At 47.8% G+C, this 15,575-nt stretch overlaps 1 protein-coding gene across 1 annotated transcript in view; it reads left to right on the top strand.

Annotated features, from left to right (window-relative positions):
* The window catches only part of LOC145341300 (uncharacterized), a 31,321-nt gene extending 23,431 nt beyond the window's left edge, over positions 1-7,890 (top strand). Inside the window, exons 6-9 of the mRNA XM_080186221.1 lie at positions 4,974-5,191; positions 5,278-5,346; positions 7,107-7,202; positions 7,556-7,890. Coding sequence (XP_080042347.1) covers positions 4,974-5,191; positions 5,278-5,346; positions 7,107-7,202; positions 7,556-7,766 — 594 coding nt within the window. The 3' untranslated portion in view covers positions 7,767-7,890. The remainder of the gene's footprint in view (positions 1-4,973; positions 5,192-5,277; positions 5,347-7,106; positions 7,203-7,555) is intronic.
* The last annotated feature ends 7,685 nt before the right edge of the window (positions 7,891-15,575 follow it).

Here is a 15,575-nt window from a genome sequence, read left to right as displayed (position 1 = left end):
ACCGTGTTGCGTCCGCCCTATCAAGCAATTCCCTTCAAGATGCCTCGCAATTTCCTCCTTAATGACGGATTCTAACATTTTACCTACCACAGACGTTAAACTAACCGGCCTATAATTCCCCGCCTTTTGCCTGGCACCCTTCTTAAACAACGGCGTAACATTAGCCGTTTTCCAATCTTCCGGCACTTCCCCGGAATCCAGCGACGTCTGGAAAATAACCACCAAGGCATCCACTATCACCTCCGCCATTTCTTTCAGAACCCTCGGATGCATTCCATCCGGTCCTGGGGACTTGTCCACAATCAGCCCCTCCAGTCTGTCGAGCACCACCTCTCTAGTAACAGTAATGTCATTAAGACCCTCCATTCCTACCACCTTTCCATCGCTAACACCCGGCAAATTATTCACGTCCTCCTCCGTGAAGACAGAAACAAAAAAGTTATTCAAGACCTTAGCCATATCCCCATCCCCTACCACTAGCTCCCCTTTCTCATCCTCTAAAGGACCAACGTTCACCCTAGCCAGCCTCTTCCTTTTTATATATTTATAAAAACTCTTGCTATCCTTTTTTATATTAAGTGCTAGCCCAGCCTCATAGCTTCTCCAACCCTCCTTTATCAACTTCTTTGTCAATCTTTGTTGACATTTAAACCTTTCCCAATCCTCTTCTCGCCCACTACTCTTAGCTACTCTAAATTCCTCCGCTTTTAATTTAACACTTTCCTTCACCTCCTTCGTTATCCACGGCTTATTACCTCTCTTCCTACGGTCCTTTTTAACCATCGGAATAAATTTCTGCTGAGCACCAAGAAAGATCTCCTTAAAGATCCTCCACTGCTCCTCAGCAGACCTACCTTCCAACTCACTCCCCCAGTCCACATTCGCCAATTCTTCTCTCATCCTACCGTACTCCCCTCTATTCAAACAAAGGACGCGTGTCCGGGAACCCACTTTCTCCTCCTCCATCTGCAACAGAAACTCCACCATACAATGATCACTCTCTCCAAGAGGATCCTTCACCGCAAGGTCCCTAATTCTACCCGCCTCATTACATAGCACCAGATCCAAGATAGCTCGCTCCCTCGTCGGCTCCAACACACACTGTTCAAGGAAATTATCCCGGCAGCATTCCAAGAACTCCTCCTCGAGCCCACCTCGTCCAACATGGGTCGACCAATCAATATGCAGATTGAAATCTCCCATAACTACTGCCGTCCCATTCCTGCACGCCGCACTTATTTGCGTGTTAACAGCCCGCCCCACCTCCAGATCATTATTCGGGGGCCTATAGACGACACCCACCAGCGTCTTCCTCCCTTTGCTGTTCCTAATCTCCACCCACAACGATTCCACGTTCTGCTCTTTGGCTCCGATATCATCCCTTGCTACCACCTTGATACTATCCTTAATCAGCAGAGCTACGCCACCCCCTCTTTCCTCCTGCCTATCCTTCCTAAACACTTGATAGCCCTGTACATTCATCTCCCAGTCCCTGTCACCTTGCAGCCACGTCTCTGTAATGGCCACCAGATCGTATCCATTTGTGTCGATCTGCGCCACCAGCTCATCCACTTTATTCCGAATGCTTCGTGCATTCAGATAAAGCGCTTTCATCCCAGCCTTCACCTGGACCCTATTTGCCGTAACGCCACCAATTGGGACATCCTCGGCCTCTTCCCTTACCTGTACCCTATCCTTAACTTTAGACCTCGTAGCGTCACCTACCCTCACACCCTCCCCCCCCCTAATTAGTTTAAAGCCCTGTCTACAGTCCTCTTTACTCGATTCGCCAACACTCTGGTCCCAGCACGATTCAGACCCACCCCATCCCGCCCGAACAAGTCCCACCTACCCCAATACTGGTGCCAATGCCCCATAAATTCGAACCCATTCCTCCCACACCAATCCCTGAGCCACCCATTCACTTCCTTTATCCTGTCAACCCTACGCCTGTCTGCACTCGGTTCAGGCAGTAGCCCAGAGACGACCACCTTGTCGGTTCTACTTTTTAATTCCATTCCCAGCTTCTCATACTCCCTCCCCAGATCCTCAGTCCGCACTTTGCCTACGTCGCCGGCACCCACATGTACTACAACGACCGGGTTCTCACCCTCCCACTCCAGGTTCCTCTGCAGCCCAGCTGCGACATCCTGTACCCGAGCACCAGGCAGACAACACACCCTTCTGTGCACTTTGTCATTGTGACAAAGGACAGTGTCAATACCCTTCACCCCACTATCCCCAATCACTACTACGTTCCTTTTCCCCTTCTCTTTGCCTATGTCCTGCTGCATCACTGTACCGTGTGCAGTTTGCTCACCAACCTCACCTGCCTCGTCCTCTTCCAGACTGGAAGCAAGAACCTCAAACCTGTTATGCAGATTAAGAGGCTGAGGCCTCCGCTCCTCACCCCCCTTCCTCCTCCTCCCAGCAGCCCCCTTTTGTCCCTGACCCTTAGATTTAGCCAGTCTAGGGGCACCCTCTCTCCCCCTGATGAGCCTCAGTGTCTGTAGCTCAGAGGCCAGCTCATCCACCTTGAGCTGGAGCTCCTCCAGCAACCTGCACTTACTGCAGACATGGTCACTGGGAAGGACCCTGGGGTCCGCCAGTTCCCACATCATACAGAAACCACACATCACATGCCCCTCCATTATTCACTGTAATTTTTTATGGGGAAAAAATTTTTTTCCTTGTTTCTTGCTGTAGTAGTTTTGAAAAAATTTTTTTTCCTTGTTTTTTTTTCAAACAAACTCACCTGGCCTTTTTTCCTTCCAGCCCTTTTTGATATTAAGCCCTATTAACTCACTCTGCTTCCCCCTCACTCCGCTGCCCGCTCAGATGCTGCCCGCTGTCTACACCAGGCCTCCTTTTAAACCTGGCGCTGATTTAAAGCAGGCTGGTCCACAAATGCCTTTTCACCACACCCTCAGAATTCTTAAAGCAGTAAATACAATAAATAAATGCTTTAAACAGTTCTACAAAGAGTAAAGTGCTTTAAACTTATTTTAAACAGGTTTTTAACAGGTAAAATCTTAGCTCTCTCTCTCTCAGCTCCAGCAAACAATCACTTGTTTCTTGCATTGTTCAGAGCACAGGATGGGTCTGGATTGAGGTCAGTCAGTTACTGCAGTTCTTCTGGATTTCTCGTTCTGTTTGCCCAGGCATTTTTGAAGTGAGAGATATGGTGACTTGGAGGACAATGATTATCATGATGTGAATATTTGGAGAGAATCAGAAAAGTTCAGAGGTTTAGAAGGGGGTAGAATTACAACTCTACATCTCACTTAGAGGTCAAGGCAAAAGTATTCTTAAGATGCAGTAACAGTGAGAACATTATACCACAGTATTTTCAGTTTGAATTGGGTGCTGTAATATTTCCTGGAGGTGATTTGTGTTCCAACAATTGCTGACAAAATCACACAACAGCTTGATAAGTGAGATATAAAGTTGATGTTTCCATTTTTGGAGGTGTCCAAAACTTTATTAGTGACTATCATACCGGTTTTAGTTTTCTCTGCATTTGGAAATCTCTCCATTGCTGTAGTCAGCTCCACAATCCTTGGGTCTGTACTCGTTAGAGTTTAGAAGGCTGAGGGAGGATCTTATAGAAACTTAAAAGATAATGAAGGGGCTAGATAGGATAGAGGTACAGAGATTCTTCCCACTTAGAAAGGATAGCAGGACTAGAGGGCACAGCCTCAAGATAAGCAGGGGGATGGCGGGGGGGTGGGGCGGGGGGCGGGGGGCGGGGGCAGTTTAGACCGGAGTTGAGGAGGAACTTCTTCACTCAAAGGGTGGTGAATCTCTGGAATTCTCTGCCCATTGAAGTGGTGGAGGCTGCCTTGCTGAATATATTTAAGTCACGGGTGGATAGGTTTCTGATAGACAGGGGAATTAAGGGTTATGGGGAGAAAGTGGGAAAGTGGAACTGATCCACTTCAGATCAGCCATCATCTTATTGAATGGCGGGGCAGGCTCAAAGGACTAGATGGCCGACTCCTGCTCCTATTTCTTATGTTCTTATATTCTCTTGCGATTTCTGTGCTGCTCTAATTCTGACCTCCTGAAATCTCCAATTTATTCACTCCACCATTGGTGTCTGTGCCTTTAGTTGCATTGATCCTAAGCTCTGAAATTCTCTCCATAAACGTCTCCGCCTCTGCACCTCGCTTTCCTCCCAGGACGCTGTTCGAAACCTACCTCTTTTACCACTTTCTGGTCACCTTCTCTAAATCTCCCAATGTGACTCAGGTTAAACTTGATTTGATCGCATTTCTGTGAAACATTTGGGCATCTTTAAAGGTATTCAGTAAATAAATACAGGTTTTTGGTGTTGGAACATAGGCTCCGCATCTACCCTTTCAAAATTTAAACAGGTCACCTCTCGTTCAAGCTACAGGAATATTGGGAATACAGGGATCAGTCCCTCAGGCACAAATTAAATCCTTCATGGGAGGGGAGAGGAGGAAGTTTGCAGAAAAGAAACATAAGTTTTTTAAGTTTTAGTTTACTTATTTGTGTCACAAGTCGGCTTTCATTAACATTACAGTGAAGTTACTGTGAAAATCCGAGTTGCCACACTCCGGCGCCTGTTCGGGTACACTGAGGAAGAATTTAACTTGGCCAGTGCACCCAAACCAGCACGTCTTTCAGACTGTGGGAGGAAACTGGAGCACCCGGAGGAAACCCACGCAGACAAGGGAGAATATACAAAACCCTAACACATTTTTTGATTTGATTTATTATTATACATGTATTAGTACACGGTAAAAAATATTGTTTCTTGCAAGTTATACAGACAAAGCCTATTGTGCAGAGAGAAAGAAAAGAGAGAGTGCAGAATGTAGTGCTACAGACAGAGACTTGGCCAGGAATTGAACCCATGTCTCTGGTGCTGTGAGGCAGCAGTGCTAACCACTGTGCCGCCCCATGTGGTGTCTTCAAAGATCTGTGATGAATTCTTGTTGTTCAAGGCTCGTTGGCGCAGCATTCTGCATCACACAGTGAACATACACGAGTGGCAGCTTGGTGACTGTTCCACTGCAGCATCCTGTGAGCACCACCCTCTGACTGACAAGGAAATCAAGGAGAAGCAGTGGCTAACAGCAGGTTCACCTGCCCACCATGCCCTGCGCAAAGTGGTGTACGACAAATGGCTTACCTCCCACCTCAACTACTTTGTCCAAGCCAGGTGGGTTTCTTTTTATTTTTTTCTTAGCTGAATTATTTAGTGTACTGGTTCGCGATAGTAAAGCAGTGTTTTCATAATGTTTACAGGGTAACCAGTGAACTAGAGTCATTTAACAATCACCTTCAAATGTATACTGCAAAAAACTTCACATATGAGTAAGTACATGCTAATAAAACATTCCTAATTTTATATTTATCAATGAAGTTATGTGGAGAGGTTGAAGAAGCCAGAATTGGTCTCCTGAGAACAGGGATTCATAGAATCCTGACAGTGCAGAAGGAGGCCATTCGACCCATTGAGTATCTTACACAGGCCCACCCCCTACCCTATTGCTGTAACCCTACACATTTACCACATTAATTCCCTTTGGACATTAAGGGTCAATTCAGCATGGCCAATCAACCTAACCAGCACATCTTTGGACTATGGGAGGAAACTGGAGCACCCAGAGGAAACCCACACAGACACAGGGAGAAAGTGCAAACTCCACACAGACAGTGACCCAAGGCTGGATTTGAACCTGGGTCCCTAGGCTGTGAGGCAGCAGTGCTAACCACTGTGCTGCCGTGCCGAATGTTAAGGGGGATATTTAACAGAGGCAGTCAAAATTCTGAGGGGTTTTTACAGGAGAGAAATTTGCAGGTCTCTGGGGAAAGAGCAGCGGGGGAGTGGGTCTAATTGATAGTTCTTTCAAAGAACCACCACAGGCACAATGGGCTGAATGACCTCCTTCTGTGCTGTCAGATTCTATAAACCTTGTGTATCATTCAGTAACACTGCATCAGGTGGACGGTGTTAGAAGCTTTAGAGAATTGCTGAGTGAAATATGTACCCGTCAATACTTGCTCACACTGAACAAGCTGTATTTACAACATCTCCAAAGTATCGTGAGTAACAAATCACTTTGACATGCAGATGAAAACAGGAGTGACAAGTATTTTCCTCACAATAAGATCCTATGAGATGAGTGATTACTGCAATGTGTGCCACACAATCCTCAATGTGCTGTTAATATGGAGTTTGGAGCCTGGCATATCCTGCAAGATAGATACATTCCAGGTCACAACCGTGATAGTGCAGGTTTTATACAGTGTGGCAACTCCCTGTAAATCTACAAAAAAAAGAGGCATTCTCTCGCTTTCCTACGCTGTTTGGTTTGTTCTGTTGAAATACTCGTGCTGACCTTGATGTTTCTCAGAGAGAGATACCTCTTCCTGCATTATAACATTTTCTTCCTTAAGATAAGATATAGGAGCAGAATTAGGCCATTCAGCTCACCAAATCCTTCCCATGGGGGAGAGTGTACATGGGGCTGTTGGAATAGGTGGGTTTGTGAACCTCTCTCATTCTTTCCCTGTGTCTGATGCTGTGGAACTGGATGGAAATCTGCTCAAATCCATTTCTGGTCTCAGCCAATCTGAGAAGCTTTCACCCCCTCAGATCTGGAACAGATCCGAGATTACAGAAATGAAAAAACCTCCCTCACTCACAAGTTTTAATCTTAACTCGGTGGAATGTTTTGGATAACTATAGCATTTTAAAGTGACTTTCTTAGCCTTCCTTCACCCACAGTTTAATTTATCCACATCACACATGTTCCAGGTTAGATTGGGGAGTGCTGGTCACTGTAACTACAAGTATCTACTTTAAACCTGGCTAGCTGTAGTACCAGGTTTTAGTCCAACCGATTTATTTGATAATAGACTCACAAAGGTTTCCCTCTTCGTCAGGTGATTCACCTGACGAAGAGGGAAACCTCAAAAGCTTGTGAGTCTATTATCAAATAAATCGGTTGGACTAAAACCTGGTGTTGTCAGACTTTTAGCTGTAGTACACCACTGGTGGTGTTCATTGCCAAATTGTTTCTCTGTTCTAAGTTTGCTGCTTTATTGCTTTCACTGATCTTCCCCTGTAGGTACGAGGATTATCTGCTCCGTGCCTTCTTGGCAGCAATCGATTATAATTCGCACGTGGATCGTGAATGCAAGTGTGATGCTGACGGTGAAATTGTGTAAGTGGGTAATAAGTAGAAAGGGAGGGAGACAGGGTCCACAGTAGAATCCCACCGGATACAGTGCTGGCCTTTGCTCTTTTCTTCCTCAGTGTTAGTGAAGTTATAGATCCACGGTATGTCACAGTGCTGAGGAGAACAGTGTCTCTCCAGTACTTTGTTCCTTCCGCAAGCCCTGTCATTAGCACTGGCAGGCTACTACACTATGTACTGATGGCTCTGGGTAGTGGTCAGCACCCTTGTTAGTCTGTGCGGTTAGCAATGAAGTTCCTCCACATTCACGGGCAGTTTTAGCTTGGAGTTTGTTTATATTTACTCCATCAGTTGATCAACTGCCTCTTTCTTTGTCTCAGTTACCACAGGATGTACTCAAAGCGCAAAAAGCACTGGAGAGTTGTTCCCGCAAAGGTCCAGAAACAGTACTGCTACTTCGAGGAGCTGAAGGAGGACATGGTGAATGCAATATCCCCAAATGATGCCATCCAACCACCAGCCAGAAGATTAGGAGCAAAAGGCAGGCGGGTCCCAGCCCAGCCAAGAAATCTCAAGCGGAAGAGCAAATAAGTACTGGGGAAGGAAGGGTGATATTGAGGAAAGATGCGATGCTGTTTGGTATTACCAATAAGTGCTGCATATTTTTGCACTATTGAGATGAATGTTTTTATTTTGTGTAACATTAAATGTCCACTCGGTTTTACGATACAGGAACAAGACTGTGGCTATCATTAATTTGCGAATTCCTTCTTCCCAGATTTCAGTTCCTAACAGGCCACTGTCCTGATTATTTTCAACAAGGGGGAATGAATTCCATGGATTTTAATGGAGAAGATTTCATGAGCACAATGCCATGGCAGACGATACAATGATCATTGTTTCCTAAATGGCCCCCCATTGAAACTTGATCTACTCAACCCACCTCATTCCCAGGAACCAGGACCAACAGTGCATCCTTTTTCATTGGACAAGCCACATACTGTTTACTTATTAGTCACAGTAGGCTTACATTAACACTGCAGTGAAGTTACTATGAAAATCCCCTAGTCACCACACTCCAGCGCCTGTTCAGATACACTGAGGGAGAATTTAGTATGGCCAATCCACCTAACCAGCACATTTTTGGACTGTGGGAGGAAACCGGAGCACCCGGAGGAAACCCACGCTGACACGGGGAGAATGTGCAAACTCCACATGGTGACCCAAGCAGGGAATTGAACCCCAGTCCCAGGTGCTGTGAAGCAGCAGTGCTAACCACTGTGCCACCATTGCCGCCCTTGTTATTGGGAATTCTCCCAAACGCAATCTGGAAATGTTTGCCTCTCTCCGCCCTTTACACTGCCACTATCCTAATCTACATTTGGGCAACTAAAGTGAGGTTTTTCAGTTAAAGCTGAATAAAGCTCCCTCTACATTACATAAGAACATAAGAACGTAAGAAATAGGAGCAGGAGTAGGCCATCTAGCCCCTTGAGCCTGCCCCGCCATTCAATAAGATCATGGCTGATCTGAAGTGGATCAGTTCCACTTTCCAGTTTTCTCCCCATAACCCTTAATCCCCTCGCCTACCAAAAACCTATCTACCCGTGTCTTAAATATATTTAGCGAGGTAGCCTCCACCACTTCAACGGGCAGAGAATTCCAGAGATTCACCACCCTTTGAGTGAAGAAGTTCCTCCTCAACTCCGTTCTAAACTGTCCCCCCCTTGTCTTGAGGCTGTGCCCCCTAGTCCTGCTGTCCTTTCTGAGCGGGAAGAACCTCTCAACCTCTACCTAATCCATCCCCTTCATCATCTTATACGTCTCAATAAGATCCCCCCATCCTTCTAAACTCCAACGAGTACAAGCCCAGTCTATTCAGCCTCTCTTCATAGCTCAACCCCCTCAACTCCAGTATCAGCCTAGTGAACCTCCTCTGCACTCCCTCCAAGGCCAAAATATCCTTGCGCAACTGCGGCGACCAAAACTGCACACAGTACTCCAGCTGCAGCCTCAACAGTGCCCTGTACAGTTGCAGCAAGACCTCCCTACTCTTATATTCAATCCCCATCGCTATGAAGGCCAGCATCCCATTCACCTTCCTGATCACCTGCTGCACCTGTAGGTTGGGTTTTTGCGACTCATGCACAAGGACCCCCAGGTCCCTCTGCACTGTAGCATGCTGCAGCTTTTCGCCCTTTAAATAATTGTCCCTCCTACTATTATCCCTGCCAAAGTGGATAACCTCACACTTACCAACACTGTATTCCATTTGCCAGGTCCTCATCCGCTCGCTTACCCTATCTAGATCCCTCTGTAGACTTTCTACACCCTCCGCACAATTTGCTTTTCCACTTATCTTTGTGTCATCAGCAAATTTTGACACCTTACACTCAGCTCCCTCCTCCAGATCATCTATATAAATGGTAAATAGCTGAGGCCCCAGCACCGATACCTGGGGCACTCCACTAGTCACCAACCGCCAATCCGAATAGCACCCATTGACACCTACTCTCTGCCTCCTATTTGACAGCCAATCCTCTATCCACGCTAACACCTTACCCCTAACTCCATGCCCCCTAACCTTCTGTAACAACCTTTTGTGCGGCACCTTATCAAACGCCTTCTGAAAATCGAGAAACACCACATCCACCGGTTCCCCTCCGTCCACCGCACTAGACACACCCTCATAAAATTCCAATAAATTCGTCAGACACGACTTCCCCTTAACGGATCCGTGCTGCGTCTGCTCTATCAAACAATTCTTCTCAAGGTGCCTCGCTATTCTTTGATGATGGATTCAAGCATTTTTCCTACAACAGACTTTAAACTAACCGGCCTATAATTCCCTGCCTTTTGCCTGCTGCCCTTTTCAAACAGCGGCGTAACATTAGCCGTTTTCCAATCTTCCGGCACTTCCCCGGAATCCAGCGAGGTTTGGAAAATAATCACGAAGGCATCTACCATCACCTCTGCCATTTCCTTCAGAACCCTGGGATGCATTCCATCCAGTCCTGGGGACTTGTCCACCATCAGTCCCGCTAGTCTATCGAGCACTACCTCTCTAGTGACAGTGATCGCATTCAGGCCCTCAACTCCTACCATCCTTCTATCTTTAATACCCGGCAAACTATTCACATCCTCCTCCGTGAAGACCGAAGCAAAAAACTTATTTAAGGCCTCAGCCATTTCCTCATCCCCCATCACTAAATCCCCCCTCTCATCCTCTAAGGGTCCAACATTCACCGTAGCCAGCCTCCTCCTCTTTATATATTTATAAAAACTCTTACTATCCTTTTTTATATTTAGCGCTAGTTTAGCTTCATAGTCTATCCTTCCTTTATCAACTTCTTCGTCACACTTTGTTGATTTTTAAACCTCTCCCAATCCTCTACTCACCCGCTGCTTTTAGCCACTCTAAACGCATCAGCTTTTAATTTAATACTCTCCTTTATTTCCCTCATTAACCACGGCTGATTATCTCTTCTCCTACGATCCTTCTTTACCATCGGAATAAATTTCTGCTGAGCACCAAGAAAGATCTCCTTAAAGATCCTCCACTGTTCCTCAGCAGACCTACTGACCAATCCGCGCCCCCAATCTACATTTGCCAATTCCTCTCTCATCCTATCGTACTCCCCTCTGTTCAAACAGAGGACACAGGTCCGGGATCCTACGTTCTCATCCTCCATCTGCATCAAAAACTCAACCATACAATGATCACTCGTCCCAAGAGGATCCTTCACCACAAGGTCCCTAATTCTACCCGCCTCATTACATAAGATCTAAGATAGCTCACTCCCTCGTCGGCTCCAGCACAAACTGTTCAAGGAAACTATCCCAGCAGCATTCCAAGAACTCTTCCTCAAGCCCACGGTGTCCAACATGGGTCGACCAATCAATATGTAGATTGAAATCCCCCATAATTATCGCTGTTCCATTTCTGCACGCAGCATTTATTTGCTTGTTTATAGCCCGTCCCACCTCCAGGTCATTATTTGGAGGCCTATAGACACCAGTGTCTTCCTCCCCTTGTTGTTCCTTATCTCCACCCACAACGATTCCACGTTCTGCTCTTTGGCGCCTATATCTTCCCTTACTACCACCCTGATACCATCCTTAATCAGCAGAGCTACCCCTCCCCCTTTTTCCTCCCGTCTATCCTTCCTAAACACTTGATACCCCTGGACATTCAGCTCCCAGTCCCTGTCACCCTGCAACTACGTTTCCGTAATGGCCACCAGATCATATCCATTTGTGCTGATCTGCGCCACCAGCTCATTCACTTTGTTCTGAATGCTTCATGCATTCAGATAAAGTGTCTTTATCCCAGCCTTTATCTGGACCCTATTTGAAGGAACGCTACCAACCTTTCTCATGCCTCCTACTCCCTTTATTATTGGGACATCCTTGACCTCTTCCTGTACCTGTACCTTCTCTTTTACTTTAGGCACTGTAATTTCACCTACCCTTGCACCCTCCCCCCCCCCAATTAGTTTAAAGCCCTATCTACAGTCCTAATTATACGATTCGCCAGGACTCTGGTCCCAGCACGGTTCAGACCAACACCATCCCATCTGAACAGGTTCCACCTGCCCCAATACTGGTGCCAATGCCCCATAAATTCAAACCCATTCCTCCCACACCAATCCCTGAGCCACCCATTCATCTCTTTAATCCTATCTACCCTACGCCCATCTGCACGTGGTTCAGGTAGTAATCCAGAGATAACCACCTTGTCGGTTCTGCTTTTTAATTCCATTCCCAGCTTTTCATACTCCCTCTGCAGATCCTTTGTCCCCAATTTGCCTATGTCGTCGGCACCCACATGAACCACAACGACCAGATTCTCACCCTCCCACTCCAGGTTCCTCTGCAGCCCAGATGAGACATCATGGACCTGAACACCAGGCAGACAACACACCCTTCTGTGTTCTTTATCATTATGACAAAAGACAGTGTCTATATCCTAACTACATTATCCCCAATTACCACTACATTCCTCTTTACCTCTTCCTCTTTGTCTTTGTTCTCAGCTTCACTATACCAGGTCTAATGCACCAGGGAGGTTTAGAACACATATACAGGCCATTCAGCCCATCCAGTCTTTCCAGGCCTTGACCCTTCACACAAGCAATGAGATTTACCCAATCCTGTTGCCAGCTCCCTATAACCTACTTTTCTTTAATCCTGTCTTCAATCCAATCCTCAGTATTGACACAGTTTCTGTCTCAGTCACCGACTCTGAAAATATTTCTCCTGATCCTTGTTCTCAATCTCTGACATTTAATCCTGCATCTCAACCACCCCACCCCACCCCCACCCCGTCTCTCTCACTGTCTTTCTCTCTGGTAGTCTCTCAAAGTGAGGATGATACTTGGCACAGAGCATCAACAGGGTCTGCCACCCTCCTGCTTGCCACAGTCCCTGACAGGAACCTGCAGGTGGAGTTTTTCAAAGTGGGGAGTTTGTTGCACTCCATCTATAAACGGTTGTTGCTGGCCTGGAAGCTCCCCACTCCTACCTGTGCCATAGGGATACTGGGAGAATTTGCTGGTTGATAATCAATCTGTTTGGCTGTTATGAACATACCTTCCATTGTTGTGGGATAGACCTTGAACCAAGGTTGGGACCTTGCCTGCTGTATCAGACCTTCCCTACAGCTGATCACTCCCAGCCCCTCAACTAACACACTAAAAACAAATTACCCAGTCATTTACCTCATTGAGGTTTATCTGATCCCATTGGACAAATCAGTTGCTGCATGCCAGACATTACAATGGTGAGAATCATTCAGGAGTATGTGATTGGCCCTAAAGATTTGTGCTAAAGGTGCTATAAAAATGCAACTTTTTCAATGCTGTCATATTTCTAATGAGCCATTAGGTGTCAGCATTGCCTCATGTAAACTTTCAACAAAGACTGGAATGAATCAATCACTCCGTCCTGTTCCTGAACTCAGGTGAATGTCAGAAAGACAGCACTTACTGATGGCAGGAATACAATCCAGCTGATTCCTGATTGTCACCATGTGCTCTGTACATTGACACGACAGCAAATACAAGCTGTAACGTGTGGCCTTTTGTTTGCTCCAATATCTTTCAGTCAGAAAGTTGCTGAAAGGATTTGAGTGTAAGATGCACAGAGCAAAGGGAATGCATTGTCTGAGTGAGCTATAAACTACTGGGGAGAGAGGGACACTGTCAGAGAGAGAGGGGCACTGTCAGAGGGAGAGGGACACTGTCAGAGAGAGAGGGGCACTGTCAGAGGGAGAGGGGCACTGTCAGAGAGAGAGGGACACTGTCAGAGGGAGAGGGACACTGTCAGAGAGAGAGGGACACTGTCAGAGGGAGAGGGGCACTGTCAGAGGGAGAGGGACACTGTCAGAGGGAGAGCGGCACTGTCAGAGAGAGAGAGGGGCACTGTCAGAGAGAGAAGGACACTGTCAGAGAGAGAGGGACACTGTCAGAGAGAGAGGGGCACTGTCAGAGAGAGAAGGACACTGTCAGAGAGAGAGGGGCACTGTCAGAGGGAGAGGGACACTGTCAGAGAGAGAGGGACACTGTCAGAGGGAGAGGGACACTGTCAGAGAGAGAGGGACACTGTCAGAGGGAGAGGGGCACTGTCAGAGAGAGAGAGGGGCACTGTCAGAGAGAGAGAGGGGCACTGTCAGAGAGAGAGGGACACTGTCAGAGAGAGAGGGACACTGTCAGAGGGAGAGGGGCACTGTCAGAGAGAGAGAGGGGCACTGTCAGAGGGAGAGGGACACTGTCAGAGCGAGAGGGACACTGTCAGAGAGAGAGGGACACTGTCAGAGCGAGAGGGACACTGTCAGAGGGAGAGGGACACTGTCAGAGAGAGAGGGACACTGTCAGAGGGAGAGGGACACGGTCAGAGGGAGAGGGACACTGTCAGAGGGAGAGGGACACTGTCAGAGGGAGAGGGGCACTGTCAGAGAGAGAGGGACACTGTCAGAGCGAGAGGGACACTGTCAGAGAGAGAGGGACACTGTCAGAGGGAGAGGGACACGGTCAGAGGGAGAGGGACACTGTCAGAGGGAGAGGGACACTGTCAGAGAGAGAGGGACGCTGTCAGAGGGAGAGGGACGCTGTCAGAGAGAGAGGGACGCTGTCAGAGGGAGAGGGACGCTGTCAGAGGGAGAGGGACGCTGTCAGAGGGAGAGGGACACTGTCAGAGAGAGAGGGGCACTGTCAGAGGGAGAGGGACGCTGTCAGAGAGAGAGGGACGCTGTCAGAGGGAGAGGGACGCTGTCAGAGGGAGAGGGACGCTGTCAGAGGGAGAGGGGCGCTGTCAGAGAGAGAGGGGCGCTGTCAGAGGGAGAGGGGCGCTGTCAGAGGGAGAGGGACACTGTCAGAGAGAGAGGGACACTGTCAGAGAGAGAGGGACACTGTCAGAGAGAGAGGGGCACTGTCAGAGAGAGAGGGACACTGTCAGAGGGAGAGGGACACTGTCAGAGGGAGAGGGACACTGTCAGAGAGAGAGGGACACTGTCAGAGAGAGAGGGGCACTGTCAGAGAGAGAGGGACACTGTCAGAGGGAGAGGGGCACTGTCAGAGAGAGAGGGGCACTGTCAGAGAGAGAGGGACACTGTCAGAGAGAGAGGGACACTGTCAGAGAGAGAGGGACACTGTCAGAGAGAGAGGGGCACTGTCAGAGAGAGAGGGACACGGTCAGAGGGAGAGGGGCACTGTCAGAGAGAGAGGGACACTGTCAGAGAGAGAGGGACACTGTCAGAGAGAGAGGGGCACTGTCAGAGGGAGAGGGACACTGTCAGAGAGAGAGGGACACTGTCAGAGAGAGAGGGACACTGTCAGAGTGAGAGGGTCACTGTCAGAGGGAGAGGGACACTGTCAGAGAGAGAGGGACACTGTCAGAGAGAGAGGGACACTGTCAGAGAGAGAGGGGCACTGTCAGAGGGAGAGGGACACTGTCAGAGAGAGAGGGGCACTGTCAGAGGGAGAGGGTCACTGTTAACATCCAAGCATCATTATATTGTGTTTGTTTTCGTGTCCTAGGGTTTGCTCCTGGATTTTGGGGAGGTTGTTGGGTTGCTATGTTGGTTTGAGGGAGTATTGGGCTAGGATATTGTGTGAGGCTGGCTGCAGTTACTCACATTGTGCATCTCAACATTTAACTTTGGTCAAAAGCTCGCATTTCAATGAGGCCTTTCGCAACCGCAGCTCAATGACCCACCATTAAAATCTGGTCGCTGTGTAAATGCACATGCTCTGGTTGGTGGAATGGAGCTCAGATCCAGAACCAATGTTAACTCTGTGAGCCCGATGGCTGAGTAGCAGAATTCCCCCACGTACAACATGCACAGTTCCCAATAAATGACTGCCCACGGCAGGCACACAAAGAAATTGCCCACACACTGCG

This window comes from Carcharhinus amblyrhynchos, chromosome 3, assembly GCF_965287045.1.
Source record: "Carcharhinus amblyrhynchos chromosome 3, sCarAmb.v2.hapA, whole genome shotgun sequence".
Classification (NCBI taxonomy): Eukaryota; Metazoa; Chordata; class Chondrichthyes; order Carcharhiniformes; family Carcharhinidae; genus Carcharhinus; species Carcharhinus amblyrhynchos.
The sequence above is the reverse complement of the archived record's forward strand: the minus strand, read 5'-3'. Positions and strand labels throughout refer to the sequence as shown.